The following is a 27,055-nucleotide window of genomic DNA, read 5'->3' as shown; positions in this document are numbered from 1 at the left end:
TAGCCCATGCTAATTGTTTTATTAATATATCTATTCCTGCTAGATCTCCTAAAGTTCTTCCTATTGCCTCCTGCAATTGAGCAAAGAAATCTACAAAAACCTCATCATTTCTTTGTCTGATAAGTACAAAAGGTTCTTTCTTTTCATTTTGTATTAGAATACGTCCCCAAGCATTCTTCACACAGGTTACAATTCTTTCACATGTTTCTAACCCATAATTTAATTGATCTGTATTATTGGGAAATTTACCTGTGCCATTTAATTGTTCATAATATGTGGCAACATTGGGACCTTGTGCATGCCTCAAAGCCATCTGTCTACACAGTTCTACAAACTCCATCATCCAAAAGAAAGATTGTCCAAGTGACAAACATGCCCTAACTATCTGCTTCACATCACTAGGCATTAATATGGAGTATGCAATAGGATCCAATTGTAACTGGACAAAAGGTGATCTCACCCTATATTCCCCCACAGCCTTCTTTAAATCTCTGACTGCCTTTAGGTCTACTGGCTCATGTCTTTGCCTAAGGTTTCCTGTTACCCACTCCTAAATGACAGGATACGACAGCTCCTACTGTCATCCTGCCTCCAGGCCTTTTCAACAGCCTTTTGTAAAGATGAGGTTTCTCTACTATACTGTGCTGTAGAACTAATTCTAAGCCTTTCTTGATAATATTTATATGTTTCTTTTCCTTATCCTGGAGGATTTTGCTTTTGCTTTCAATTTTCTCCATGCTTCTTTGTTCTAACTCCCTTAGATTAGGATAAATACTTGGTATTTGATACATCCTTGGTACTGAGCCAAGACCTCTATCTTTTTCCTCCCTCTCAGGAGTTTTTTTTCTCGTGGGAATAGTCTGTGTTTCTACAGTAAATTAACTATTCTCGGGGCAGCTAGGTGGCGCAGTGGATAGAACACCGGCCCTGGAGTCAGTAGTACCTGAGTTCAAATCTAGCCTCAGACACTTAATAATTACCTAGCTGTGTGGCCTTGGGAAAGCCACTTAACCCCATTTATCCTGCAAAAAAACCTAAAAAGAATGACCTATTTTTCCTTTAAAATGATAGGAGTGTTCAAGACCATTTTTATAAGATTGTACATAGTAAAAACTGTTAGAGGAATTTCTTCATGTTTGTTTCTTTGATTTTCTGAAAGCTGTTTCCCCCAAATTTTCCATCTGTCTGGATCCAGACTCCCCTTTTCATGTGACCAAAGGGATAATTTTTCTGCTATGTCTAGGAGCTCTCTAATCTTTTTAAGGCTTGCTGAGCACCCTTGTCCTTTTATCATTTTATATATAATTCTGACATAACTATCCCTTTCAGATACTCCTGTTTTCTGCCCCATGATAACAGCTACCCTGTTACCTCTCCAAAGTCTTTGCTCTGGGATGTCAACTGGAAGCTTTGCTCCCTTGCTTTTATGATGGCCCAAAGTCTTGGTCCTTTGATGTGTGGTTCTGCTTGGTCCTTCTCCTGGACTCTGATCAGATGGTCCCCAAATCAGCTTGTTTCAGCCTTCAAGCCCCACGTTGGGCACCATTTGTTGTGTTCTGACCAGCTAATCTATTATTTTACAACTATTGTAACCTATTGCTTAACTCAGTCCAGCTGAAGTCAAGCTCTCAGGTGAGCGTTGAATGAGGCAGGAGTCAAAAGTAGCAAGTTCTCCTCTTATTTAGCAGCAAGCAAGACTTTAAATACACTTTTTAGTTCCTGGTTTCCTCCCATACATATGACATTCTCCAAACAGTCAATCAAACAATGCTTCCATGCTCATGGACAGTAGATGATCAGTGAACTCAGAAAGCATACTTTCTCAGGCTTAGTGCTCTCATGCAACGTTCCAGGAGTTGCCAAACAGGAGGAACAGATAAGAAGACCCAGAAAACTGACCCAGAAAATTATACCAAAGGTGTACCTAGGCAAGAGGACTGCTAGGCCATTCCCAGTCATGCAATGACCTCTCTGTGATGCTCAACAGTCCCTTACACAAAACAAATGTAGATCACAAATAAAGGGATAAAACAATTGTCTTCCTAAGACATCTTGAGAGGTTCTCAGTGAAGATTCCAGGGGTTGAGTATGGTCTGAGTGAAGAGTAGACAGACACCTTAAGTCTCACTCCATTGAATCAATAAACAGTAGACTCTGAGGGAAGCAGACTAGGTCACAAGAAATTTCATCTTACAAGACTTTTACCTCACAAACTTTCATCTAAAGAACAGCAGAAGGTTTTGAGAGGGAAGACTGAAGGACATCCCCTGCCCCATGTTAATTGTAAATTCAGGTGTATTAGGATTGACCAGATATCATCCCAGCTGTGACTGTGATTGAGGAGGAATGAGCACATTTCCTGCTAATGCAGTACCTCAGGGAGCAAAAACATTTTAGGGACAGTTTGGGAGGAGGACCTAACTGTGGTTTAGGAGAAGAGTCCCTGAAATTGACCCTCCAATGAGAATTCAGAAAACAGCAGTAAGGACCACCTGAGGCCTAAGGAAACATTACCTACAACTCAGGATTAAAATTTGATAATAATAATAAATAATAATAATATAACATTGCTAAAAATTAAGTAAGATAAATTAAAAGTAAAAATGAATAAGCAAAGGAAAAAGAACCCGACTACTGAGTTACTTTGAAGAATATCTGGATTCATATTCAGAGGAAGATAATGAAATATTTTTTTAAAAGTCATTTCCAAGTCCTTAAAACCCTGGATTGGTACACCCCACTTCCACATGGCTAGACACCTGGCTCCTGAATATTTCTCACCACCCCTTGGCAGTGGTAGGGCAGGAGGGTCAGAACCTACATGGAATTGACTGGGCTTTCAAGGCCCACCCAGAGGGACTGGAACCAGACCAGGGCCCAGTGGGTGGGGAATGGCCCCGTGCCATTTGTACAATATGTGGGAAGGGGGTGTCTACTGTGAACCTCAGCCCAATGTGGGAGTGATGGTTCAACCTGCCCAGGAGATTGCTGTACTCAATGGCAAAGCAGGACCAGGGTTTGAGGGCCCTTCTGAGGGCAGCCACTGCTCGAGTCTCCAAGATTGAACTGGCAGACAGTAGAGATGAGCAGCCACAGGAGACCCCATCCCCAAAGGAACTGGAACAGTTTTCCAAGGAGTTAAAGCAGAAAAGGATCACTCTGAGTTATACCCAGGCTGATGTGGGCATTACCTTGGGGTCAGTCTTTGGGAAGGTTTTTAGCCAGACCACCATCTGTCCCTTTGAGGCCCTACAACTTAGCTTCAAGAACATGTCCGACCTCTGCTAGAAGTGGCTAGAAGCAGCTGATGACAATGACCACCTTCAGGAGATGTGCAAGGCTAAGACAGTCCTTCAACAGACCAGAAAGAGGAAAGCACAAGCACTGAGCATGGAGTTTGGGGAAGCTTGGAGAACATGTTTCTCCAGTGGCCCAAACCCACAATTCTGCAGATTAGCAATATTGCTGAGCAGCTGGGTCTTGAGAAAGATGTTGTCCAGGTTTGGTTTTGTAACCAGTACCAGAAGGGCAAGCAAAGCAATATTAAAAAAAATTCAAAAATAAAATAAGAGAGAATGAGAAAAAATTAGAAAAAAAGTCCTGAAAATATTTAACCAACTGGAAAAAGAAATATAAAATCTTAAGGAAGAAAATTAAAAGGAACTCAAAATTCAAATAAGAAAGAACAAGGAAAAAATTAGAAAAGAAATCCAAGAAAATTATGACAAGAAAATAACTGCTTGAAAACTAGAATTGAGGGTGTAGGATCAAATGATGTTATAAGATACCAAAATATAATAAAATTAGAGAAAAATAGAAGAGAGTCTGAAACATCTCATTAGAAAAACAACTGATCTGGAGAACAGATTAAGAAGAGACAATTTAAGAGTTGTCAGACTTCCTGAAAGTTAAGATTAAAAAAAAAGGATTCTGGATTCAATACTGTAAGAAATTATTAAGGAAAAGTATGAAGTTCTAGAACAAGAAGGTAAAGTAGAAATAGAAAAAATACACCAATCACCACCAGGAAGAAAATTTACAGGAATATCATAGCCAAGTTTCAAAATACCCAGGTTAAAAAGAAAATATTGCAGGCAAAAAAAAAAATCAGGATTTCACAAGACATAACATCTTTTGCATTAAAAGGTTGTAGGTCTTGGGGTGGCTACATGGTGCAGCGGATAGAGCACTGGCTCTGGAGTCAGGAAAACCTGAGTTTAAATCTGGCCTTAGACATTTAATAATTACCTATCTGTGTGGCCTTGGGCAAGCCACTTAACTCCATTGCCTAGCAAAAAAATCTAAAAAAAAATATAGGTCTTGAAACTTTATATTTTAAAGAACAATTACTTTCTCCAGTGAGCTGAGTATAATTCTGAATGAAAAAAATGAATATTTGATGAACTTAAAGACTTTCTGGTATTTTTACCTTACCAGAACTCAATGAAAGATTTAATATAAAAGTTCCAGAAGAAATATAAGGAAATCATTAAAGACTAATTATAAGACATTATGTTATATGAAAATTTTATTAATATTAGTAATTACTATTATTCATAGTAATCATATTCTTAAATCTGTTATCATTATTAAAGTAATTTGAAGAAGATTGAAACCAATTATAAAAAGAAATTGGGTAGAAAAAAGTTAAAAGAAGTTTTCTTATAAAAATAACATGTGAAAGGAAAAAACTAATGTAGAGGAAACAAGTGGGAGTGGACTCTCATCTGGGCTGAAAAGGAAATAATGTATATATCTGAAGAGGATTAACAGTCTTCTGAACTAGAAAGGTGAGAAAACTGGGGAGAGGGTGGAGGAAGGACTTTTAGAAAAGTATGTTGATTAAAATTAGGAGGGTTGGGTAAATGGATAAAGGATTAAAGAGGAACATACAATAAAGAATAAGAAGGTAAGGGAAAAGATATGGCTACAGGGATAAAATGTAAAGAGACTCTGAGAAAGAAAATAGCGAGTAAGAATCAGATGGAAGGAAATTCACAAATAGCAATTGTAACTTTGAATGTGAATAGTAAATGAATTGAAATGGCTGAACAAGTTGTGGTGTATGATTGTGATGAAATGCTATTATGCTATAAGAAATTATGAGCTTGATAATTTTAGAAAAAATGGAAAGACAATGAAATAATGAAGAGAAAAATGAGCAGAACCAAGAGAATATTGTGTACAATAACAACAATATTGTTTTAAGAACAATTTTGAATGAATAAGTTATTTTGTCTATTAATTAATACCCAAATAATTATAAAGGATATATATGAAGAAAGATGTTCTCTGCATTCAGAGAAAGAAATGGTAAATAGAAGTATATATAGAATAATGTTACAGATACATTATATATATACCTATCTGTACCTAATATTAGTCATCTCTAAGGTGGGTCAGAGTAAAGAAAGAAAAAAGAAATTTATGAGATAATTTTTATGATAATATATACTAAATGATATAATAATGTTATAATAATAAATATATTATAAACAATATAATTTTATATGATAATTTTAAAGGAATAACAAGTTGTGCATAGTAGATTATAGTTTCATGCATAATCATCTTTTTATTGTACTATATGATAGAAATATAAAATAAAAATACATAATTAAATGAAGATGGGGGGGTGCTTGACACAGTGTCTGGGAACTATTAGATGCTATATAAATAGCATTTTTTTTTCCTTTTACTTCCTTTCTAGTATTCTCCTAATACTGAAATTGAAACTGATTAGAGACTTTTCACTGTCAAAAGGACAGAGAGGGGGCAAAGAGGAATGAGAGAATGTCTTTCTGGGACCTTATGGAGAATAAGTCAACCTAACTTCTCCATCATCCTGACTACACATCATTTTTAGTGAGGACCCATTACATAATAGAAATTCACAGTTTCACATACGAATTTCTTTTTCTGTTCTGTGTATATGAAATATTTATGTTTAATGGTGTTTATCAACTTTGGAATTACAAAAGAAAATTCTTTTAAGGAAAAAAGGAACTAAATACACAATGGTTTCTCCAAAATTTCACATTCAAGTTCCAGATAAAATTACAATTTTTTTCCTTCAACAATAGTAGGAGCAGATGCAGAAACATCCTGAAGACAATCTCTTTCTGCAAATATAGGGATTTGAAGTGAAAAGAGTAGCTAAAGGAGCTGTGTTCTCAGGCTGACAGCTCTCCATTGGACAGAAACAAGAAATTAGATGTACCATAGTGTCCCATAACAGAACTCCTGTCTTCTCACTCCTCTTCTTGATTCTCTGTGTCAGGTTCAGATTCCAATTCTCAGGACTCCCAGGAATCCAAAGAAAAAAGTGCCCTTCCCCAAAGAGGAAGAATCTGAGGAGACTGAATGAGCAAGAACTGTAGAATCTGAAAAAAGAAAATAGGAAAATTATGAAAATAAAGGAAAAGAACTGTTACAGAGAAAAATATTAAGGAAGGGACCAATAGATGGAGTCTCAACTTCAGCCTAGGAGGTGATCTATAGCCCCCAGACTAATGGAACATGGGTTTCTGCTCCTCAGGAAACTAGGTGGAGAGAAAAAGGTTTCTAAATGGCATAATTCCCATTCACTATCCCCACCCCTTCATCCCTTTAGAAAAGGAAAATTCTAAAAGTATACATAATATTACTACTATTATTACAACTATTGCTACTTACCATCATTACTACTACCATTACTACCAATACCACCACTACTGATAATACTACTACTGCCATCACCACTATCACCACCATCACCACTACTACTACCACTACTACCATTACTACTACCACTACCACTACCACTACTACTGCTACCACTATGATCACTACTACTATTACTACTTCTACCACCACCACCACTAACTACTATTACAACTATCCCTACCACTTCCACTACTCCCACTCCCACTACTACTACTGTTACTACTGTTACCACTGCTACCACCACCACCACCACCACCACTACTACTACTACTACTACTAGCACAATTACTATTAATACTACTACTGCTACCATCACTACTACTACTATCACAACTACTATTACTACTACCACTACTACTGCTACTACTGCTAACACTACTATCACTACTTCTACTGCTACCACTGCTGCCACTATTACTACTACTGCTACCACCACAACTACTACCACCCACTACTACTACCACTATCACTTCTTCTACTGCTACTACTACCACTGCTACCACTGCTACCACTCCTACTACTACCACTACTACCATGGTTACTACTATTACTACTACCACTCCTACTACTACCACTACTTCTGCTGCTACCACTGCTACCACTGCTACCACTACTATTACTACTACTACTAATACTACCACTACTACTACTATTACTACTACTACTGATACTAATGCTAATACTAATACTGATACTAATACTACCACTACTATCATTACTTCTACTACTGCTAACTAACATTTTTATAGAGTTTATTATATACCAGGCACCATGGTAGATGCTTTACAATTTTATCTCATTTGATCCTTACAACAAACCTGGGAATGAGGTGTTATTACCCTCATTTAAAGATGAAGATATTGAGGCAAAAAAAGTTCTTCAGGATCACACAACTAATAAATATCTGAAGTCTGATTTGAACTCAGTCCTCCTAACTCCAGACCCAGTATTCTACCCACTACATTGCCTAGCTGTCTCTTAACTAGCTATATGATCTTGGGAAAGAACCTCTGTATCATCATCTATAAAAATGGGATAATAATGCTTCTTTTCTCACAATTGTTTTGTGATTTTCAAATGAGATAATGTGGCTTAAGTTCACTGAAAACTGTCAAGGGCTATTTAAGCCAACTGATAATTCTTTAGTCTTTGTATCCTACAGTATCTAGAACAAAATAGGACCCATTCACTAGATACCAGTGAATAAAACAACAACCCAGAGATCACTCTTCTAACTAGGAAAAGGTAGACCTATTAAGGTTAGACTTGAGTTAGAATTGAAGTAAGAAGGACTATGAATTTTCCAAAAATAAAGAATCTCTGGCACAAACTATGCTTGTCAGAAAGATTCTGTCCTTGAGAGATCCCTGGAGAGTCTCTGGGAAGAGATTTGGGAAGAATCCCTTCTATGGACAACTTCTCCCATTTAATGAGTGGCTGGAGGTGTAGCACCTAAGATTGTAGATTAAAGCTAAAAAGGACTTTTAAAAACATCACTTTCCAAATGAGGAAATGAGGTGCAGAGTTAGGTTCTGTTTCTAGAGGACTCTGTTTGGGAAAAGTTACTTCCCTAGGTACCTGACTGAGAGAAGAAAACATCATTTTCATCGTGAAAATGAATGTTGTGGGGGCGGCTAGACAGCGCAGTGGATAAAGCACCGGCCCTGGAGTCAGGAGTACCTGGGTTCAAATCCGGTCTCAGACACTTAATAATTCCCTAGCTGTGTGGCCTTGGTCAAGTCACTTAATCCCGTTTGCCTTGCAAAAACCTAAAAAAAAAACACCACAGGGCAGGTGCTTTATCTACGGCGCCACCTAGCCGCCCCTTGAATTGGTTTTATTTTTTGAAAACCCTGAGGATTTCAGATACAGGGCATCCATCCATAGATGCTCATGTATTTTCTGTTCTCAATTCCACAAACCCAATCTTCCTAAAGTTATTCAAAACAATTTTGATAATATTAACTGCCATTGATATTATTTTATTTGATCTTCCCAGAAAACTTATGAAGTACATAATACAAATATTATTAGCTCCATTTTTTATCTGAGGAAATAGAGTTTCAGAGAGGTTCAATGATTTGGCTATGATCACATAGCTAATGAGTGGTAGTATTGGATCTTGAATCCAGGTCTTCAGGTTTCACTATCATTTTCCATTTCAGTATAGCATAACTACTTCTGCAGCAATAACAGTCCCTGCCTTTTTTTTAACTCTCTTCAATGTATTTAGAAGAATCTCAAAATCTTAGTTTTAGAAGGGAAAAAATAAAAATATTAATGAATATTAAACATGTATTACATATTAAATTATTAACAATATTAACAACTATTAATATTAAATTATAAGCATACATTTTAACACTTTAAGGTGTGCAAAGTACTTTTAAAAATTGGCTTTTCTCCCCCTTCCAGAGAGTAAATCAAGATGATAATGATATACCATCAGCAATGATGTAATATTTGCCTCCTTTAACCATGCCAAATGAGGGAAGGTACTCACTGTGACAATGAACATTGCATTCCCTTAACCCCAGATGAGAAAGTTAAGGAACAAGAGGCTTTAAAAGATGAAAATCTAGTTATCAGTAGTTTAAATATCAGTAACTCTGCTCCTGAACTCACCATAGATGCTCAATCTGAATTCCTTGTTGGTGCCCACAGAGCAGGTCTGAGTGGTTATCAAAGCTTTGTAGGACCCTGCATCCTCCATCCTCAGGGCACTGATCTCCAAGGAGTAAGTATGGGCAGGAACATTCAACCTTCCCATATAAAGGGGGTTTATTAGAGTGATGTTGGCTGGTTTTCTTCCTTGGCCTGAGTACACAACAGCAACCAGTGCTTGTGAAATCCAAGTGATGTTTTCAACCTTCTCTCCTGTCATGATTTTCAAAGGAAGCGTAATCGACTCTCCTACAATGCCAACCAAATCCCCTGGCCCTGCAATTGCTTTGGAGTCTCCTGACCCTGCAAACACACACACACACAAAAAAAAAAAAAATAACAAAAACTCCCCTTCCCAGATCCACAGGATCCTAGGAGCCCCTACCTTTTGAGGACTCTGCACAAGAATATTTCACATTTTTATAGTACTTTAAGTTTTATTTTAAAAGTTTTGCTCACAATTTCCTTTAAAGGACTTAATGCAATTACTATCATTATCCCCATTTTTTGCAGATGAATAATCTGAGACTGAGAGGTGCAGTGAATTGGTCAAAACATATATGTATTGGAACTTAGATTCAAATCTGGTACAAACTCTTGTCATGGTGACAAAAAAGAACAGGGTTTTCAAGGCAGTGGGAGAGATAGAATGACAACAGATTAAGATCGGGTAAAGGAATTTCATGGACATAGACATAGAATACTTAGGAGTGACACCAAGATAAAGAGTATATATATATATATATATATATATATATATATATATATATATATATATATATATATATAGTGTGTATATATAAATATATATGCATTGTACACTTTTTTGCATGCACACATATACATAAATATATAAATACATAGACATGTATGATTATACATTAATATAGATTTGAAGAGGGATGGAGGAATAAATAGGTCATGGGAAATAAGCTAATTGAATAATTGGGAGGTTAGGGTGTTTGAAGAGTATCAATATATTTGTTAAAATCCCTTATTATGAAAGTAGGAACTAAAAAGGAAAATCCCTGTGAGCCAGGTACTGAACTAGCTAAGTAAGGAATGAGAATATCTTTGTGGTCAGAAGACAAATAGCCAACAAAATATTGCTTGGCTAGCAAATATGGCTTAAATGAATCTCAAAGGAGGAGGTTATAGAGTAATAGTGGTAGAGAGGGTGTCAATGAATGTAACAATAAGGATCAAAGAGTATTCCAATCTTCCCCTTCATGACCAGTGAGTCAGAGGTATGAGTAAATGCTCAACTAATGTTGGAGGTGGCCTCCAAAGCTACAGCTTATCAAGAGGAAGCTAGGATGGGTTCTGAGGTTATAGGGTGCAAAACAGAAGGCAGAGCTCAGTCAAAAGAGGTATCATACAACTCTAAAAATAATAACAGCTAACATATAACATACCTCCTTTAAGGTTTGCAAGTTGTTTCACCCATTTAATCTATTTAATCATCATAACTCTTTGAGGTTGGTTCTAGTATTATTCTATTCATATAGATGAAGAAACTGAAGCACAGAGAGGCTAAGAATGTTGTCCATGGCCCTGCACTTAGTGTCAGAGGAAAGATTTGGGCTCAAGTGCCTCCTGATTGGAAGTTCTATATTTTTTCTACTACTAAATCTGCTAAAGTTCTCCTGTTCTGTCAGATGTTTATTACTTTTACTTAATAGCCCTTTTTCCCATTCCAGCTTTCTGGTGGGACTTCCTGAGGCCCCAGGTCCATTGGTTTAGGAAGCCAGAACTGACTCGAAATTCAGAGCCTTATTTCTTGGACCCTCCCTTTTTCCTGTACTCTAGTATACCCTAACTCCCCCTTTCCCCTTCTTTTTCCAGTGGTCTTGCTCCCTTGATCTCCTTTTCCCCTTTCAGTTTTTACAGTTCATCCCTATTCCACCTCTTTGAATTCTTTCTCTTTTGAGTGGAGGCTTTCCTGTGAGGTCTCAGAGACCTATTTTTTTTGGCTTTGTGACTTAAGGTCATCCAACCATATTAATCCTTACCTTAAAGGTTATAGATTGGAGTAGTATATGAAGTTGATTTGGTTTGAGTTGAGCATGGATGTGAAATATAAGGGATTTAAACTATTTTATAATATATAATTATATTACTATAGATAATATAAAATTATTAAAACAAATATTATCCATATTATATAAAATTATATAATATACATATATAATTTTATATTACATTATATTTTACCTGATCTTGGTCTTTTATAACATTTTCTTGCCTAACTTATGGGAAAGATGTTTTCTCTCTGAGATAAAAACATATATATGAAAAACTTTTGTCCTCACAAAATGCCAATCTGGATTCTATAGAGACATTGTTTCTACTATTACAGCATTAAGGGTTGAATGGTATTAAATAACTGTTCAATGTTACTGGGAGCCAATAATAAGATATGTTATTATCTGTAACAGCCACAAGATGGCCCCTAAAGTTTGAGATTTGAGCACCAAAAAAATGACCAAGATTTGGTGATTAAATGATCAAATCTTTTGGGCAAAGATAATTCCCAGAGCTCACAAAAGGTGTTTGATGAGGAGAGTAACTTCCCTGAAAGGAAAGATGAGGCATCCCCAACTCAAACTGTGCTTCCTAACCATATGGAGAAAACTTTGGGAAGAGTATAAAATAAGGAATAAGAGTAGAATGAAAAGAGAGGCTGAGAAGGAAAATAGTAACAATAAGGAGGAAAATTCACAAAAAAACTATAATTTTTGAATGTGAGTTAGAAAAAATAATAACAAAATTCATTTTGACAAACAGAAAGGCAAGAATATCAAACAAAATAATGAAAAAAAATTTAAAGGAAGGAGACTTAGTATTACCAGCTCTCAAACTGTATTGTAAGGCAGAAATTATCAAAACTATCTGGTACTAGTTAAGAAATGAAAAGGTAGGGGAGGCTAGGTAGCATAGTGGATAGAGCACTGGCCCTGGAGTCAGGAGTACCTGAGTTCAAATGTGGTCTCAGACACTTAATAATTACCTAGCTGTGTGGCCTTGGGCAAGCCACTTAACCCCATTTGCCTTGCAGAAAAAAGAAAAAGAAACAAAAGGGTAGATCAATGAAAATGGACATAATTATCTCGTATTTGACAGGTCTAAAGACTTGCTAATTCATTATTTGGGGGAAAATATTGGGAAAACTGAAAAACAGTATAGCAGAAAGTGAGCATAGATCAATATCATACACCATTTACCAGGATAAGATCAAAATAGATACATGACCTCACTATAAAGAGAAAATTTACAAGAAAATTAGAAAAAATGGAACACATTACTTATCAGACTTGACTTATCAAAATCAAGAGGAAAGCAAAAAATTGGGGAAAATTCTATTGACAGTTTTATCAGGAAAAGGACTCGTATCTAAAATATATAAAGAACTTTGTTAAATCTATAAGAATGTGTGCCATTTCCCAATTGATGAATGAATTATGCCCCCAAAATTATTAAACCACCTATACCCTATACCTAGCAATACCACTACTTAATCTATTTCTGAATATAATTATTGAAAAAGGAAACGAACCTATATGTTCTAAAAAGTTTATAGCAGCCCTCTTTGTGGTACCAAAGCACTCTAAATTACAGGGATGCTCATCAGTTAAGGAATGGTTGAACAAGTTGTGTTATATGATTGTGAATGGAATAAGCTGCTTTCTAAGAAATGATGAATTCAATGATTTTAGAAAAACAGGAAGAAGCTTGTATGAAATAATGAAGAGTGAAATCAGCAGCACCAATAGGACATTGAAGAATAGTTACAGCAATATTGTTTTAAGAACAGCTTTAAACGAATACTTATTTTGATTGATTGATTATTTGATTGATTAATTATTATAAATATCCAAATTAAATTTAAAGCACATATGAAGAAAGATGCTATGTGCTTTCAAAGAAATAAATGATAAATAAAAATATGTATAGAATAATTTCAAATATGTGTTGTGTGTATCTCCTTTATGTCTAATGGTAACCATTTCTTGAGGAAGGAGAAAAGAAAGAATAACATAAAGGAATTTACATGATAATTTTGTTACATATTTGAAAGGAATAGTAAGTTGTACATAGCAGATTTGCAGTTTTGTGTGCAATGTTTTATTCCAGAAGTTGTTTTTTTTTTTAAGTTTTATTCCTAAGAGATCTCATACTCATAACACTGGGCAGGGTTAGTGGAAGGTCTCTTATGAGGACAATTGCTTCTTTTCCCAAAAACAGGCTACTAGGCATATCTAGTCCTCTTAGGATCATAGATTTAATTAGGGAATTTAGATAGTAACTAGCTCAACCTGTCATTTTACAGTTAAGGAAACAGAAACCTATAGTTTCAGCTTTTCATTTTTATCTTTATATCACAGAAATCTAGTACAGTGCTTTGGATGTGGTAGCTAATAAATGTTTGTAGAACAGTATAAGAACACAGCATTCCCATAGTACCTTTGGTATAAGAGGTTAAGAGCTGTGAAAACTCACTGAACAAAGACTTTGTTGTGGGAAGGATATTCAAAGGAATGAAGATCCTCTGATCCTGAGGTTGGCTCTGAGATGTCATTTCATGTCATGGGCTTCAAGAAAGTTCATACTGGGAAGAGGGCAGGTGAGAAAGGTGCCTGCTGATAGTCAATGACTTAGAGCCAACTGACACTTGTGACCTGTCCCCAGTGAATTCCAATAAAGTTAGGGAGTAGAGAAGATTTATTCCTTTGTAATGAACAGAGGGAATTCCCTCTAAGTAAATAAAACCTGGTCACTAAATGCAACTACTCAGGTTGCTTCTCCTGAGAAGATAGGAATAGAAGTGGTTACCTGCACAAATATGCCCATTAAAAATAGATAGAGAACTATTTCTAGCTGGCATTGATGATATCAGTTCTTTGGGACTATCTCAAGGAAAGAAGCAAGATTAGGATCTAAGTGGGTATAGGGAATATAATTTGAGAATTAATTCTGGAAATAACTTATTTCCCTATTTTTCAAAAATAGTGTCCATGGACATAGGGGTGAAGAATGGGGAGGGGGAGAGGTGTGATATGGATATGGGTCCATTGAAAGCAAGCACATGAAGCTTGAATTGATGGCCTTCATGTATATTTAAAATCCTTATTTATAACTTCCCCCAAAAATCATAATGCTAGGTCTAGGAGAAATGTGTTCCCTTATTGGATAATGGGATAGTATTTAATGATTAAATAATATGTTACTTTTATCTCAAAGAAAAACAAAATTTTTTCACAAGAGTCAGAAAGTAAATTCCCTTAAAAGACCAAGAATCAAATATTTTGTATTTAAAGTATCTTGTCATCTACATTCCACTCCCATCGCTAATCCAGATTAGCTGTAGACACTCTTCAATTACCTACACTTTCTTCCAGCCTAGGTAGTGAAGGATTTCATGAAAACCTTTGGGATTATAGTCACAGTTCCATGAGTTATTGAAGATTCTAGAACTTGTCAAAAATTACAGCCTCTTTTCAGTCTTCCTTCTTATATGTAGCATCCAGAACTATTGACCAACATCTCTTCCTGGATGCTCACTCTTCTCTAGGTTGTCATGACTCTTCTATCTCTGGCATCTCCTTCTACCTGTTTCCTCCTAGTCTGTCTCTTTTATAAGATCATTATAACTGTTTTGTTCCTTAACTGCGAGTGAACTTCAAGACTTTGTCCCTAGTTCTTTTTCTCTCTCACTCGCCCTGTTCTCTTAGTGTCCTCAACTAGTTCTCTGAATTGAAATATTTTCTCTAAGCAGATGATTCCTAGATCTTTATTTTCAGCCCTAGTTTCATTCCCAAATCCTAGTCCCAAAATGCCAACCCCCATAAAACATTTTGAATTTGATATTCTATAGGCATTTCACTAAATGTGTCTAAAATAAAAATCATTCCAACCCCAACTCCTGCAAAAAAGACCTTACCTCTCTTCTAAAATTTTCTATTTATAGAGACAAATTGATGCCCCAGTGGATAGAGCACTGGACCTGGAGTTAGTTAGATCTGAATTCAAATCCAGCCTCAGACACTTGCTAGCTGTTTGACCCTGAGCAAGTCACTTAACCTCTGTTTAATTCAGTTTCCTCAACTGTAAAATGAATATAATAATAGCACTCACCTCCCAGTTTTATTATGAAGACAATGAGATATTTGTAAAGTGCTTAATAGAGTGCTAACCATATCATAGATGCTATATAATCGCTTATTCCTTTTTGCCTTTTTCTGTCAAAGGTACCACCATCCTTCTAAATGATCTCTTTGAGCTCTTTGTGCTTTAACATTCTATGGACCTCCAGTTCTTCTCATACCTTTATTGATATGTGGACCTTCTTCTAATCATCCATGCTAGTACCTCTTTACTTTCCTTATGATTTCTAAATTCCATTTCTTCAGACCCTCTTCCTTCAAAAAGTCTACAGTTCCCTGGAAAGACTTGCATGAACTGATGCTCGGTGAAGTGAGTTTTATGTGATGATCAGCTATGATGGACTTGTTAATTTTGGCAGCACAACAATTCTAAAAGGCTTCTGGATCTCTTCACACACCTCTGAGAGGATGAAAACTTGGTCCCTGGGAAAACTTCATAATTAAGGATCGCTAAACAATATCCAACTTTGGTTTTCTCTGGACTTGAGGGGAGAGGGCTGAGTTAGGTAGATGTTAGGTTTTGGTCTTCATCCCATTTTGAGGATTTAGGATGACATTGAACTATTTGTCTTTCCCAGGGTCAGAAAAACCTTAAATGCTTTTGTCATCTACCCAATAGATGCAGAACAGTCTTTCAAATCTTACACAAACTAAACAGAATTTCTTTGAAACAGATTGGGAAACAGAGCTTAACGTGATTTCTACCTGGAATCTGGGACAGAAAGTATTTAGATGTCAGAGACTGCTAAAAATCTTCGTGATCATAGATTCTCCTAGTCTAGAAATGAGGACCTGAGTTCTAAAAATCATTCTCTGAAATGATTTCCCTCTTTCTCAAGGGAATAGAGCCCCTAAATGAAATCACCCATATTATTCAAACTAGAACTCTCTACTTACTGACTAGAAGGGAAAATATTAAGTTGGTCCAATAGTCTGTCTTTTTCATTGCTATGGTTCTATGTTCTAAAATGTTTCAGGGTGACTGATCCATATTATGAGCAAAAATATCTACCAGGTCCTTCCTAATGTTTTTGACTTTGGAATACACTTTTCAAAATGGTTTGTACTAGCTGTTTGACCTTCAGCAGTGAATTACATGACCTCTTTGGGACTCAATTTTCTCAAATAGAAAATGAAGGAGTTGAATAAACTGATCTCTAAGTCTCTTTTCATCTCAAAACCTTTTGATACTATGACCTTAGCATTCCTCTTACAGGAGTAGCTAGCCAGTGTGGAAGATAGAACAAGACTTGAAATCAAGAAAATGTGAGATTTTAGCTTATCTCACACACTTAGAGACAATATGACAAAATAAGTCATTAACTTCTCTGAGCCTTACTTCTTTTCATCTGTTAAAATGGAGTTAATTATAGACCCCATACCTTGTGAGGATCAAAAGATTTCAAGTTGCAAAAGACTATGCAAACTTTAAAATCTACTCTATGTGTGAATGGTTATTGATCTAGTGCCCATTCATTTCTTCTTTTTGGCTGTTGTCCCTTGGAAACAGATCATTTGCAGCAGTATCTGAACCTGAAGTTAGTGAGTAGTCCTCTTACTCTTTCCCAAAGCTTTGTTTCCAACACTATCATCTTCCTTTCCCATTCACCATCATAGACTACCACTCCTCCTCCTCAACCTGGCTTCTCAGAACAAAGAATATGTGCTTTGTTCTAGTCATAAAAATCACATTTTAAAAGTTGTTGGTTTTAACATAAAGACCACCTTCTATGGGGGGGGGGAAGATCAGTGGAAAAATTGTAAAACTCAAAATAAATAAAATCTTAAAGAAAAAATAAAAATGCAAGCTAAAAAAATTACTGGTTTCTTCTTCATGATATTCACTATAGATCCTTTGACTATATTCCTGGAAGATAGACATTGGGTACCTTTGGACTGATGGAGGATCTCCTTCATTCTTCCTGATCAGTTTGTTAATCTGTAGAATAATTCTTAACAGAAACACTCACTTGACCCTTTTATTGTGGGTTAGCCTCAGAGACCACAACAGGTTTCCATCCTCTCCTGGAACTACCTTGATGAAGGGTATGAATATAAAGAATGAGAACTCTAGGAAATGTCCTCGGCTTTCTCAATCATAGAGATTTCTAGGGATAGAATTCTGACTCCCCTAGAGCCACAATTATCACCACTGAGCCTGGGTTCTCTCCAGAAACTTATGGTTCAGCTGATACAGAAAGAAAATTACAGAAGTCCATCCTAACTCTTCTCATGTTCATGGCACTCACTGATGTCCATAACCCAGAAAAGCTTTGAGGAGCATCTCTTAGGTCTATGAAGACAAAGTGTGATTGAAAGATCTTTGGAGGGCAGCTAGGTGGCACAGTGGATAGAGCATCAGCCCTGGAGTCAGGAGTACCTGAGTTCAAATCCAGCCTCAGACACTTAATAATTACCTAGCTGTGTGGCCTTGGGCAAGCCACTTAACCCCATTGCCTTGCAAAAACCTAAAAAAAAAAACAAAACATTGGACTGGAAGACAGAAGATCTGATCTGTCACAGATTTGTTCTATAACACCAAGCAAGTCACTCTCCTTCCCTGTATTTCCATCTCATCATAAGGAAGGTGAGATGTTTAGACTAAATGATGTTAGGTACCTTCTAATTCATATGATGTCAAAGTGAAGTAGCTAGGTGATAGTGGATAAGAGGCCAGACCTGAAATCAGGAAATGATCTTTGTGAATCACTTACTAGTAATTATTATGTAACTTTAAGAAAATCATTTAACCCCATTTGCCTCAATTTTCTCATTTGTAAAATGAACTGGACCTGGAGGAGAAATAGCAAACAATTCCAATATATTTGCCAAGAAAACCACAAATGGGATCATGAAAAGTTGGATACAATTGAAACAACCAAACAGCAATTCCAAGGACTGAATACAGTGGATATTTTCCTTTCTTCTCAGAATTTGTAGTCTAACAAAAGTTAGACTGCTAAAGTAGAAGTATACTTCTACTTAGTAAACGAAACTAAAGGTTCCCTTCTCTCTTGGAAATCTGAAGAAGAAAGAACAAAAATCAAGCACAAACAGCAAATGACTCTTTTGGCCCAAGACCTTAAAGGCAAAGATCGATGCTTTTTTCTATTTATGTATTTCTTTGGTTATTTTTTGTTTTTTGTTTTGCTGGTAGAAGAGGCTGTCTTTGTTTCTGTTCTTCTCTGTCTGTCTGTCTCTATCAGAGGATTTAGGGGCAAACATTTGTCTCAGGGACTCAGAATTTTTGCTCCTCATAATCCCCATTCTTTATCCATGGAAAGACACTAATCTTTACTTTTATTAGTGAAAATTCCCTAGAAAGTGAATAAAACAGGGAGTGTCCTCATATATCTAGAATATACTACCTCACTCCCTCTTCACTTATTAGAATTCTTAAATTCCTTCAAAGTCCAAGTGAGGAATCAACTTCTACAGTTATTTCTTGATCTCCCATTTATAAATACTCTCTCTTTTTTGAAATCACTTAAATTACTCTGTACATGATTTTAAATGATTTATCTATCATCATATTACAATATTCTCTGTGCCCCAAATGGACTATAAATTCTTGAGGATGTTCTGTCTTTTTATTCCCAGAACCTATCAAAGTTCCTTTCATGTATTATGTACTCAACAAATGTTTTTTTAACTGAATTAAATAATTCAGTTAAAAAACATTTAGCTGAATTAAATAATTTAATAAAGGAAGATAGAAGGGTGAAGGAAAGAAAGAAAGGAGGGAAGGGGAGCAGTAGAAAGAACACACAAGGTTGAGTTCTCATTTAGTTACTTTTAGAGACTTAGACTTTCTAGCATATAAAATGAAGGAATTGAACAAAATGATGTCTAATATTTTTATAAAAATTAATATTTTTATGTTTTACATAAGCAAAAGACTGTAGTCAAGAATACAAATTGATATGTAACAGCCCCTTGAAAATCCAAGATCTTTGAGCTCTAGAGGGCCTTACTATTTTTCCTAGGCTCATTTTGACTGTTTATGATACTCAGGTAAATTATGGCCAAGTCATCATTCAATCTATTAACTACAAAGGGAATAGGACACCCACCGATCCCAGACTGGGTCCAAGACTAACACTTACATAGCTGAAACAGAAAAGGATTATAACCAGAAGTGTCATCAGGGATGTTCAGGCATAATGGTTTTTTGACCATAGCTAGAAGAGAGAATCCTTGTACAAGAGGCTGCTCTTAGGCCAGGACTTTGTACACCGAGTTCCTGGGGTTGGGAGAGTGAACTCAGATGATTGACCATTTTGCTGTAATCAGAGAGAGTATTGGATTAGAAGAATATATATGTGCCCACTCTATACATTGTTCCTGATCACTATCCCTTGATAGGAAGGAGTGCCTAAAACTATGCACCCAAGACTTATCGCCCTTTCTAGCAAATGTCACAAAGACTATACATGGTGACTAGTCAATAAATTCATTTATCTAAAGTCATAATAGTAATTAGAAATCAGGTAAGGTATATAGATGAGAATATACCATTTGTTGTTGTGTCTAAATTTTCATGATCCTTTTTGGGGGTTTTCTTGGCAACTCATCCTCCAAATGAAAAAGGTGAGGCAAGTAGTTAAGTGGCCTACTTAGGATCACACAGTAGTTAAGTGTCTGATCTGAACTTGGGTTTTTCTGACATCAGGTCTAGTATTCTATCCACTGTGCCATCTAGTTGCCCAGTATCACCTAAAACATAGAGTTTATGAATTCTCCCACTGGGAGTGAGATATCTAGATCAACCAAGGGAAAGAGTCATAGATTTCTCCCAAATGGAAATTCCCCAAAGTCTCTAGAGTAGCAAGCTGAAGATAGGGACACAATCTTCTACAGGTGGGTGTCTTTCCAGAGATTTTCCCTCCTTTGAGGAACCTCTCCCTGAAGAAAATCTGGATCCTCATTTCTTCTCTTAAAACTTAAAGACACTTGCCAACTCTATCCCTCAGGCACACCTTGGATTGAGTAACCAGTCTCTACCATTTGAGAAGAGTCGTATTGAAGCAGGTTGCAGAGAAATGACCACATTGGACTTGAAGGTCACACCCTTTGGGACAGAAAAGAGAAGTGCATACAACACCACTCATGTATAATGAATTCTGTCTTAACCAGTCCTGGGTGGAGGCACCTCTGTGGCATAGTATTGGAGAATAACTGCTAAACCTCTCCCTAAGTACCACCCTTGTCCAATCCACTATGGAAATGTATTTGAGCAAGGTGCTCTGGAGTGGAGCTCTCTTTTTTTTCTCTCTTTTCTTCTTTGCAGGATGACCACTTTCTCTTTCTAAACTAGAATCATGTATCCCAATCTGTGCCACTGGAGCAATGTAGCCCCTCCATGTGATCAGATTCATGTTCATCTAAGCTTTTCTCTTCTCTCCTGGGCTCCCTGCCATTTTCTTATCTCTTCTTTCCTCTAAGTTCTTTCCTTTGTTGTTTCTGAGCTTGTAACTAAATTCTTTCTTTGATCTATGCTCTTTCTGCAAACTTTACAGGTTTATGAAATAAAAATTCTAAGCTTTACTAATCCAGGACCAGTTGTGAGTTTCTTTTAACTTCTAAAAACTCTCATCTTTATGGCAACACCACCAATTTCCCCATCACCAATATGTAAATAGTCTTGGAATCCTCGTTTATACATACATATGAGGAAATTGAACCCAAGACAGATTAAATGACTGGTCCCAAGTAGAACAGAAATAGAAAGAGGAAGAGATGGGATACAAATACATACAAATATATAAATGCACGCTCCAAATCCAGAAAACTTCCAATGGCATGGTATTACTCTGAGGCAGCTTGTTGAACTGAGAAATACTAGGCAAACAAAAGAAGTTTTACCTGAACTTAAAATTATGGTAAGCTGTCAGATAGCTAGGCTAAACCTATGTAAAGAAATAATATTGGGCAGCTAGGTGGCATAGTGGATAAAGCACAGGCTTTGGAGTCAGGAGTACCTGGCTTCAAATCCGGTCTCAGACACTTAATAATTACCTAGCTGTGTGGCCTTGGGCAAGCCATTTAACTCCATTTGCCTTGCAAAAACCTAAAAAAAAACCCCAATATTTATGAAGTTCTTTGGGGGTTAGAGAATAATGAACAATTGTTATTAGAATAATTTTTATTTCCCATGATAGTATAGGCTATCTCACGAATGAAGTGGAGAACCATAGAATATGAAGCATCAACGTCCTGTCAACTGGCCATCTCAAATGCCAATCATAACTTAAACAAAGAACTAAATCATGTAAATGAGGAAGTGCACAGAGCAAAGAGCTCCAGAAAGACATCCTGGATAGAGGTTGCTCTGGGTTGTTGTTGTTTATTATTGTTTGTTGCTATTTTTGTTGGCATCGGGGATAGATTCCAGGCGGAAATGGCATCTTAAATGAATTAGAACAAATACTTTCCCATCACAGTAACCAGGACCTTGTGTTGGTCTCAAGTTAACTTAGATTTAGGAAATTTAGCCCTAATCAAAGGCCACTGGTTTTAATTGTTCATTCTTGAGCTCTCTGAGTTTTCTCTTACTCCTTTCATAGGAAATAAACCTCTTCCCAACTAATTATAGCTCAGATTTGAGGAAGGTGGAATTAGGAAAAGTGATAGCTACAAGGACAATATCAAAGACTTGAAGGCAAAAGGGAGGTGGTAATTAAGAAGTAGGGTAAGGACAAACTACTAAAGAAAAGGTTAGACTTGGACAAAATTAAAAGCATGCAAAAAGATTAAGTCATGGGATTTAAAACCACAAGAAATCTTAGAGGTCATCTAGTCCATTCTCTTCCTTTTTTAAAATGAGGAAATTGAGACCTAGAGCAATCAAAGGATTTACCCCAAAGGTAGGAGGTAGCACCACTGGGATTTAAACCCAAGTGTTCTGATCTCAAACTCAATGACCATTTGATCACATTAACTTTCAAGAGGTCTTTGGGCATAGTCTGAGTAGCATGATCTTCTGGTGCCAAGATATCAGCAAGCCAATAGAGTCTTATGAGATTTTTTTAGAATACACTTCATAATAATGAATACCTTCCCAGGCATCTAAAGTTACTGTATGTTTGCTGTATACGTAGCCCTAGTAACAATCAAAATTTGCTTTTATTTTTCTTTTAGTTCAGTAAGTATAGAAATTCTTGAACACAGTGTTCTTTCTCCAGACTTGTCTCTCCTCCTGAGAGGAAACAAAAACAATGTGACAAGACACAAGGCTATGAGGACACAGAGATAGAGAAGTAGGATATGGTCAAAAAGAACCTCTACCTCCAGCATTCATTAACTGCATGATCATAAGCAAGTTATTTAATTTTAAGCTTTTTCCTGACTTATAGGAATCATGGCTCTAGGAAGGGAGCTCAGAAGCCATCAAATTCTATCCTTTTATTTTATAACTGAGATATCAACTAGGTTATATGTACAGGGCCACATGGGTGATAAGTAAAAAGCAGAAGTTGAACTTAGATTCTGATTCTTCTCATTCCAGAGGCAGTGTTCTTTTCTATCCTTGAGGTTCTCTATTTTTCAGGGAAGCAAGGAAAAAATCAGAGAGAAAATATAGTCTTTTAAATCCCAATGACTCAAGAAAACAACAAATAAGACTGCAACAACATAAATGGAAAGAACAACCAACAAAAAACATTTAAAAATGGATGAGACAAAATTACAAAGAGCATGCACATGGCCCCAAAGATAAGGTACAATAACTTTTCCACCCTATTCTTTGCAAAAGTTGGTCAAAGGGAGGGGCGGGGTTAATGGTGTGGAACATTACCTTCTTAGATTTTTTTTTCAATGTACTAATCTTTTTGCTGGGTTTTTTCCCACTTCTTATTATTCTTTTTCTTTCCTCCTACTTTTAAACATTTGGGGTTGGTTGAGATAGTTATCTGAGAAAATGGTAAGAAAGGGTTATAAAAGCAAATTTAAAATATGTAAAAACAAAAGATGTCAATAAAAATTCATTTTTAAAGAGTGATCAAGTTGTCAAAAGCTAGAGAAAGATCAAGAAGAATGAGAACTGATAAAAGGCCATTGGATTTTGCAACTAAGATCCTTAATAACTTTGAAAAGAGACTTTTCAGGGGCGGCTAGGTGGCACAGTGGATAAAGCACTGGCCCTGGAGTCAGGAGTACCTGGCTTCAAATCTGGTCTCAAATATTTAATAATTACCTAGCTGTGTGGCCTTGGGCAAGCCACTTAACTCTAGTTGCCTTGCAAAAAAAAAAAAAAAAAAAGAAAAGAAAGAAAAGAGACTTTTCAGTGTCATAATAAAGTCAGAAGCCAGATTGTAACAGGTTAATAAAATAGTGATAGGAGAGAAAGTGGAGGCACTTATTGTAGAACCCTTATAAGATTCTGTAAACTGGACATAGTGTGCTAAAGACCTTTCCTAAGTTCAGATATCTTTGTAAGAATCTCATTAGAAGCCAGGAGGCTCAGAAAACAGAAACTGAATTATGGGCTGCAGAAAGAAGAGCCCTATCCTCTACTCTCTGTCCTCTGAAATGGTTTGGAACAATGAGAATTTGTCAGACCTCTCTGGGACATATCCATCACCAAGCACAGGAGATCAAAACTTTGGCATTTCTTTCTTTGCGCATAAAGCTATAGTCTAGTATTTTCCAGACTTTGATAATACAAACATATTGAAAACTGATATTAACATAGCTCTTTAAAATTTACAAAGAGATCTAAACAATTGAAAAAATATGAATTGTTCATGGGTAGATCAAGTTGATATAGTAAAAATGATAATTATACCTAAATTAATATACTTATTCAGTGCTATACCAATCACACTACCTGAAAATGTATTTTATAGAACTAGAAAAAATAATAACAAAATTTATCTGGAAGAACAAAAGGTCAAGAATATCAAGCATTCAAATCAATTAAAAATGTGAAGGAAAATGGCCTAGCCACATCAGATCTAGAACTGTATTATAAAGCAGTAATCATGAAAACAATCTGGTACTGGCTAAGAAATAAAATGGTGGATCATTGGGTGCATAGTACATTGCAGCAAATTGCAATAGTAATTTAATGCTGGATAAATCCAAAGGTCCAAGCTTTAGGGGCAAAATCTCACTATTTGACAAAAAGTTCTGGAAAAACTAGAAAACAGACTGGCAGAAACTAGGCACAAATCAATATTTCATACCATATTACCAAAATAAAGTCAAAATGAATATAAAATTTACACATAATAGGCAATATCATAATCAAATTAGGGGAGCATGGGAAAGTTTATCTGCCAGATCTATGGATAAGGGAAGAATCTAGGAAAAAATGAAATAAAGAGAATAATGAAATATGGATAATTTTGATTTATAAAATTAAAAAACTTTTGCACAAATAAAATCAACAGAACCAAGATTAGAAGAAAAAGAAAACTACAATTTTACAGTTCTGATAAAGGCCTCATTTCTCAAATATATATATATATAGAGAGAGAGAGAGAGAGAGAGAACTGAGTCAAATTTAAAAGAACACAAGCCATTTCCTGTCAAAGGACAGGAATGGGTAGTATTCAGTCAAAGAAATCAAAGCTATCTAAAGCCATATAAAAAAATCTCCAAATCACTGTTGATTAGGGAAATGCAAGTAAAACAACTCTTAAGTGATCACACCTATCAGACTGGTTAATTTATCGGTAAAGGAAAAATGTCTACAAAACTGTGAAAACTCTTTGATCCAAGAAAACAATTCCTAGGGTTCTCTCTCTCTCTCTCTCTCTCTCTCTCTCTCTCTCTCTCTCTCTCTCTCTCTCTCTCTCTCTCTCTCATATATTTAAAGATAGGTAGATATCCCAAAGAGATTAAAAAAAAAAACAAAAGGGAAAAAGGACCTATTTATACAAAGGCATTTATAGCAGCTCTTTTTGTGGTGGCTAAGAATTGTAATTTAAAGGGGATGCCTATCAATTGAACAATGGTTGAAAAAGTTGTGATATATGATTGTGATAAAAAAAAAAAAAAAAAACTATTACATTATTTAAAATGGCTAGCAGGATGATTTCAGAAAAACCTGGAGAGACTTAAATGAACTCATGCAAAGTGAAATGGGCAGAACTAGGCAAACATGGTGCACAGTAACAGCAATACTGTACAAGGAACAACTGTGAAGGACTTAGCTCTTCTCCTCAATATGCTGATCCAAGAAAATCTCAAAGGACTCATGATGAAAAATGCTGTCCACCATTGGAAAAAAAAAAAAGTGATGCTATCTGAATACAGACCAAAGTATACTATTTTTCACTTTCTTTCGTTCTTTGTTTCTTTGTTTCTTTCTTCCTTTCTATCCTTTCCTTGTTCAACTTTTCTTCCATAAAATAATTCATCTGGAAATTTTTTAGATGATTGCACATGTACAATCCATATTAGATTGCTTATTTTTTCAAGGAGAGGAACAGGGGTTTTATAAAGGGAGGGAATTTGGAGTTCAAAATTTTTTAAAATGTTTAAAATTGTTCTTACTCATAATTGGGAGAAAAAATAAAATAAAATTTAAAAACTAAAGTATACAAAGTCTTTCATATGTATTATCTCATTTGAGCTTCAGAAAAATCATATGAAGTATTCCATTTTATAAATGAGGAAAATATGGTTGTGCCTATAGTCATTTAAGAATCTGAGCTAGGATTGCTGACTCAAGTCCAGTACCCTGGTCTACTCTACAATAACATATGCCACTTAAGCATAAGCATAAGTGAGAGCTTGAGACAGTACTCACAGAAATTAGTGTCCACCATGGAAATGACCACCTAGCCCTAAACATTCTTCAGTTTTATAGGTAGCAGTGACTCTGACTTGGAAGATGGTCAGTTCATAAGCTACCAAGATAGATTGGGATAGTGGAAGGGGAAAAGGAGAAAATAGAAAGTGAAATACATGAAGCATCAGGTCATAGTATATTAACAGTGTGTACTCACCCAGGAGGAGACTAAGAAGGAAGAGCGGCCATAGTCTGGGATGGACCATTTTAATCAACAGTAGGGACTGAGTGAACTATTTCTGACTCTGTGTGTGAATAAAATAAAGAGACTTCCTCTTTCTGCCAAGTAAGCTTTGGGACCACATTGTGGGGGGGGGGGGGGGTTAATAATTACTTTTAAAAATTAAAATGAAGAGGAAATGAACAAGAGGCCTAGGGGTCTGAGCACTGGGAGGTATGGTCCATGGGAAAGAAAGTTAGGCCTGGTTGGATGGAAATGGGAGTTGGAAGACTCTTGGTCATGGACTATTTATGATGAAAATTAAACTTAAAAGGACCCATGACAAAATAATCTATATCTGCTACTCTTACCTTACAAGGGAATAGTCCAAGTTTTGCATTGTCCTTTGTGGAGACTTGATTGAACACTGTGTAAAAAAAAAATTTTTTTGAATGAATAAAACCTATTATAGAAAGTTTAGTGTACTTTGACTAGGTTTAAGGAGGGTAAATTTATCTCCTTAGGAAACCACACTTTTATCTCATTTCCTCTTCATAACAACCT

At 36.0% G+C, this 27,055-nt stretch overlaps 1 protein-coding gene and 1 pseudogene across 3 annotated transcripts; one reads left to right on the top strand and one right to left on the bottom strand.

The window, feature by feature from the left end:
• The first annotated feature begins 2,747 nt into the window (after positions 1-2,747).
• On the top strand, positions 2,748-3,569 carry LOC141511986 (POU domain, class 5, transcription factor 1-like; annotated as a pseudogene).
• A 1,977-nt stretch (positions 3,570-5,546) lies between these two features.
• Positions 5,547-26,573, bottom strand: LOC141513344 (SLAM family member 9-like). 3 transcript variants are annotated; one of them, XM_074223067.1, is made up of 3 exons: positions 26,489-26,573; positions 9,331-9,672; positions 5,547-6,383 (listed from the first exon to the last, which is right to left on the bottom strand). In XM_074223067.1, exons 1-3 carry the CDS (start codon positions 26,535-26,537, stop codon positions 6,283-6,285), a joined length of 492 nt encoding a protein of 163 aa, XP_074079168.1. In that variant the 5' UTR covers positions 26,538-26,573; the 3' UTR covers positions 5,547-6,282. The 3 variants fall into 3 exon arrangements, with proteins under 3 accessions (XP_074079168.1, XP_074079169.1, XP_074079170.1); XM_074223068.1 differs by having other exon boundaries at positions 9,331-9,582; XM_074223069.1 differs by having other exon boundaries at positions 9,331-9,522.
• Between the last annotated feature and the right edge of the window lie 482 nt (positions 26,574-27,055).

The sequence above is a fragment of the Macrotis lagotis genome, chromosome 2 (assembly GCF_037893015.1).
Source record: "Macrotis lagotis isolate mMagLag1 chromosome 2, bilby.v1.9.chrom.fasta, whole genome shotgun sequence".
Lineage (NCBI taxonomy): Eukaryota > Metazoa > Chordata > Mammalia > Peramelemorphia > Peramelidae > Macrotis > Macrotis lagotis.
This window is presented reverse-complemented; position numbering and strand designations above follow the sequence as displayed.

Bases quoted from the DNA above. Each gene is read 5' to 3' on its own strand.
- LOC141513344 (XM_074223067.1), bottom strand. From the start codon at position 26,537: ATGGTCCATCCCAGACTATGGCCGCTCTTCCTTCTTAGTCTCCTCCTG. The intron at 9,673-26,488 runs GTGAGTACACAC...GTGTGTTTGCAG, and splicing joins CCTTCTTAGTCTCCTCCTGG to GGTCAGGAGACTCCAAAGCA. The intron at 6,384-9,330 runs GTGAGTTCAGGA...TTCTTTTTTCAG, and splicing joins ATTCAGATTGAGCATCTATG to ATTCTACAGTTCTTGCTCAT.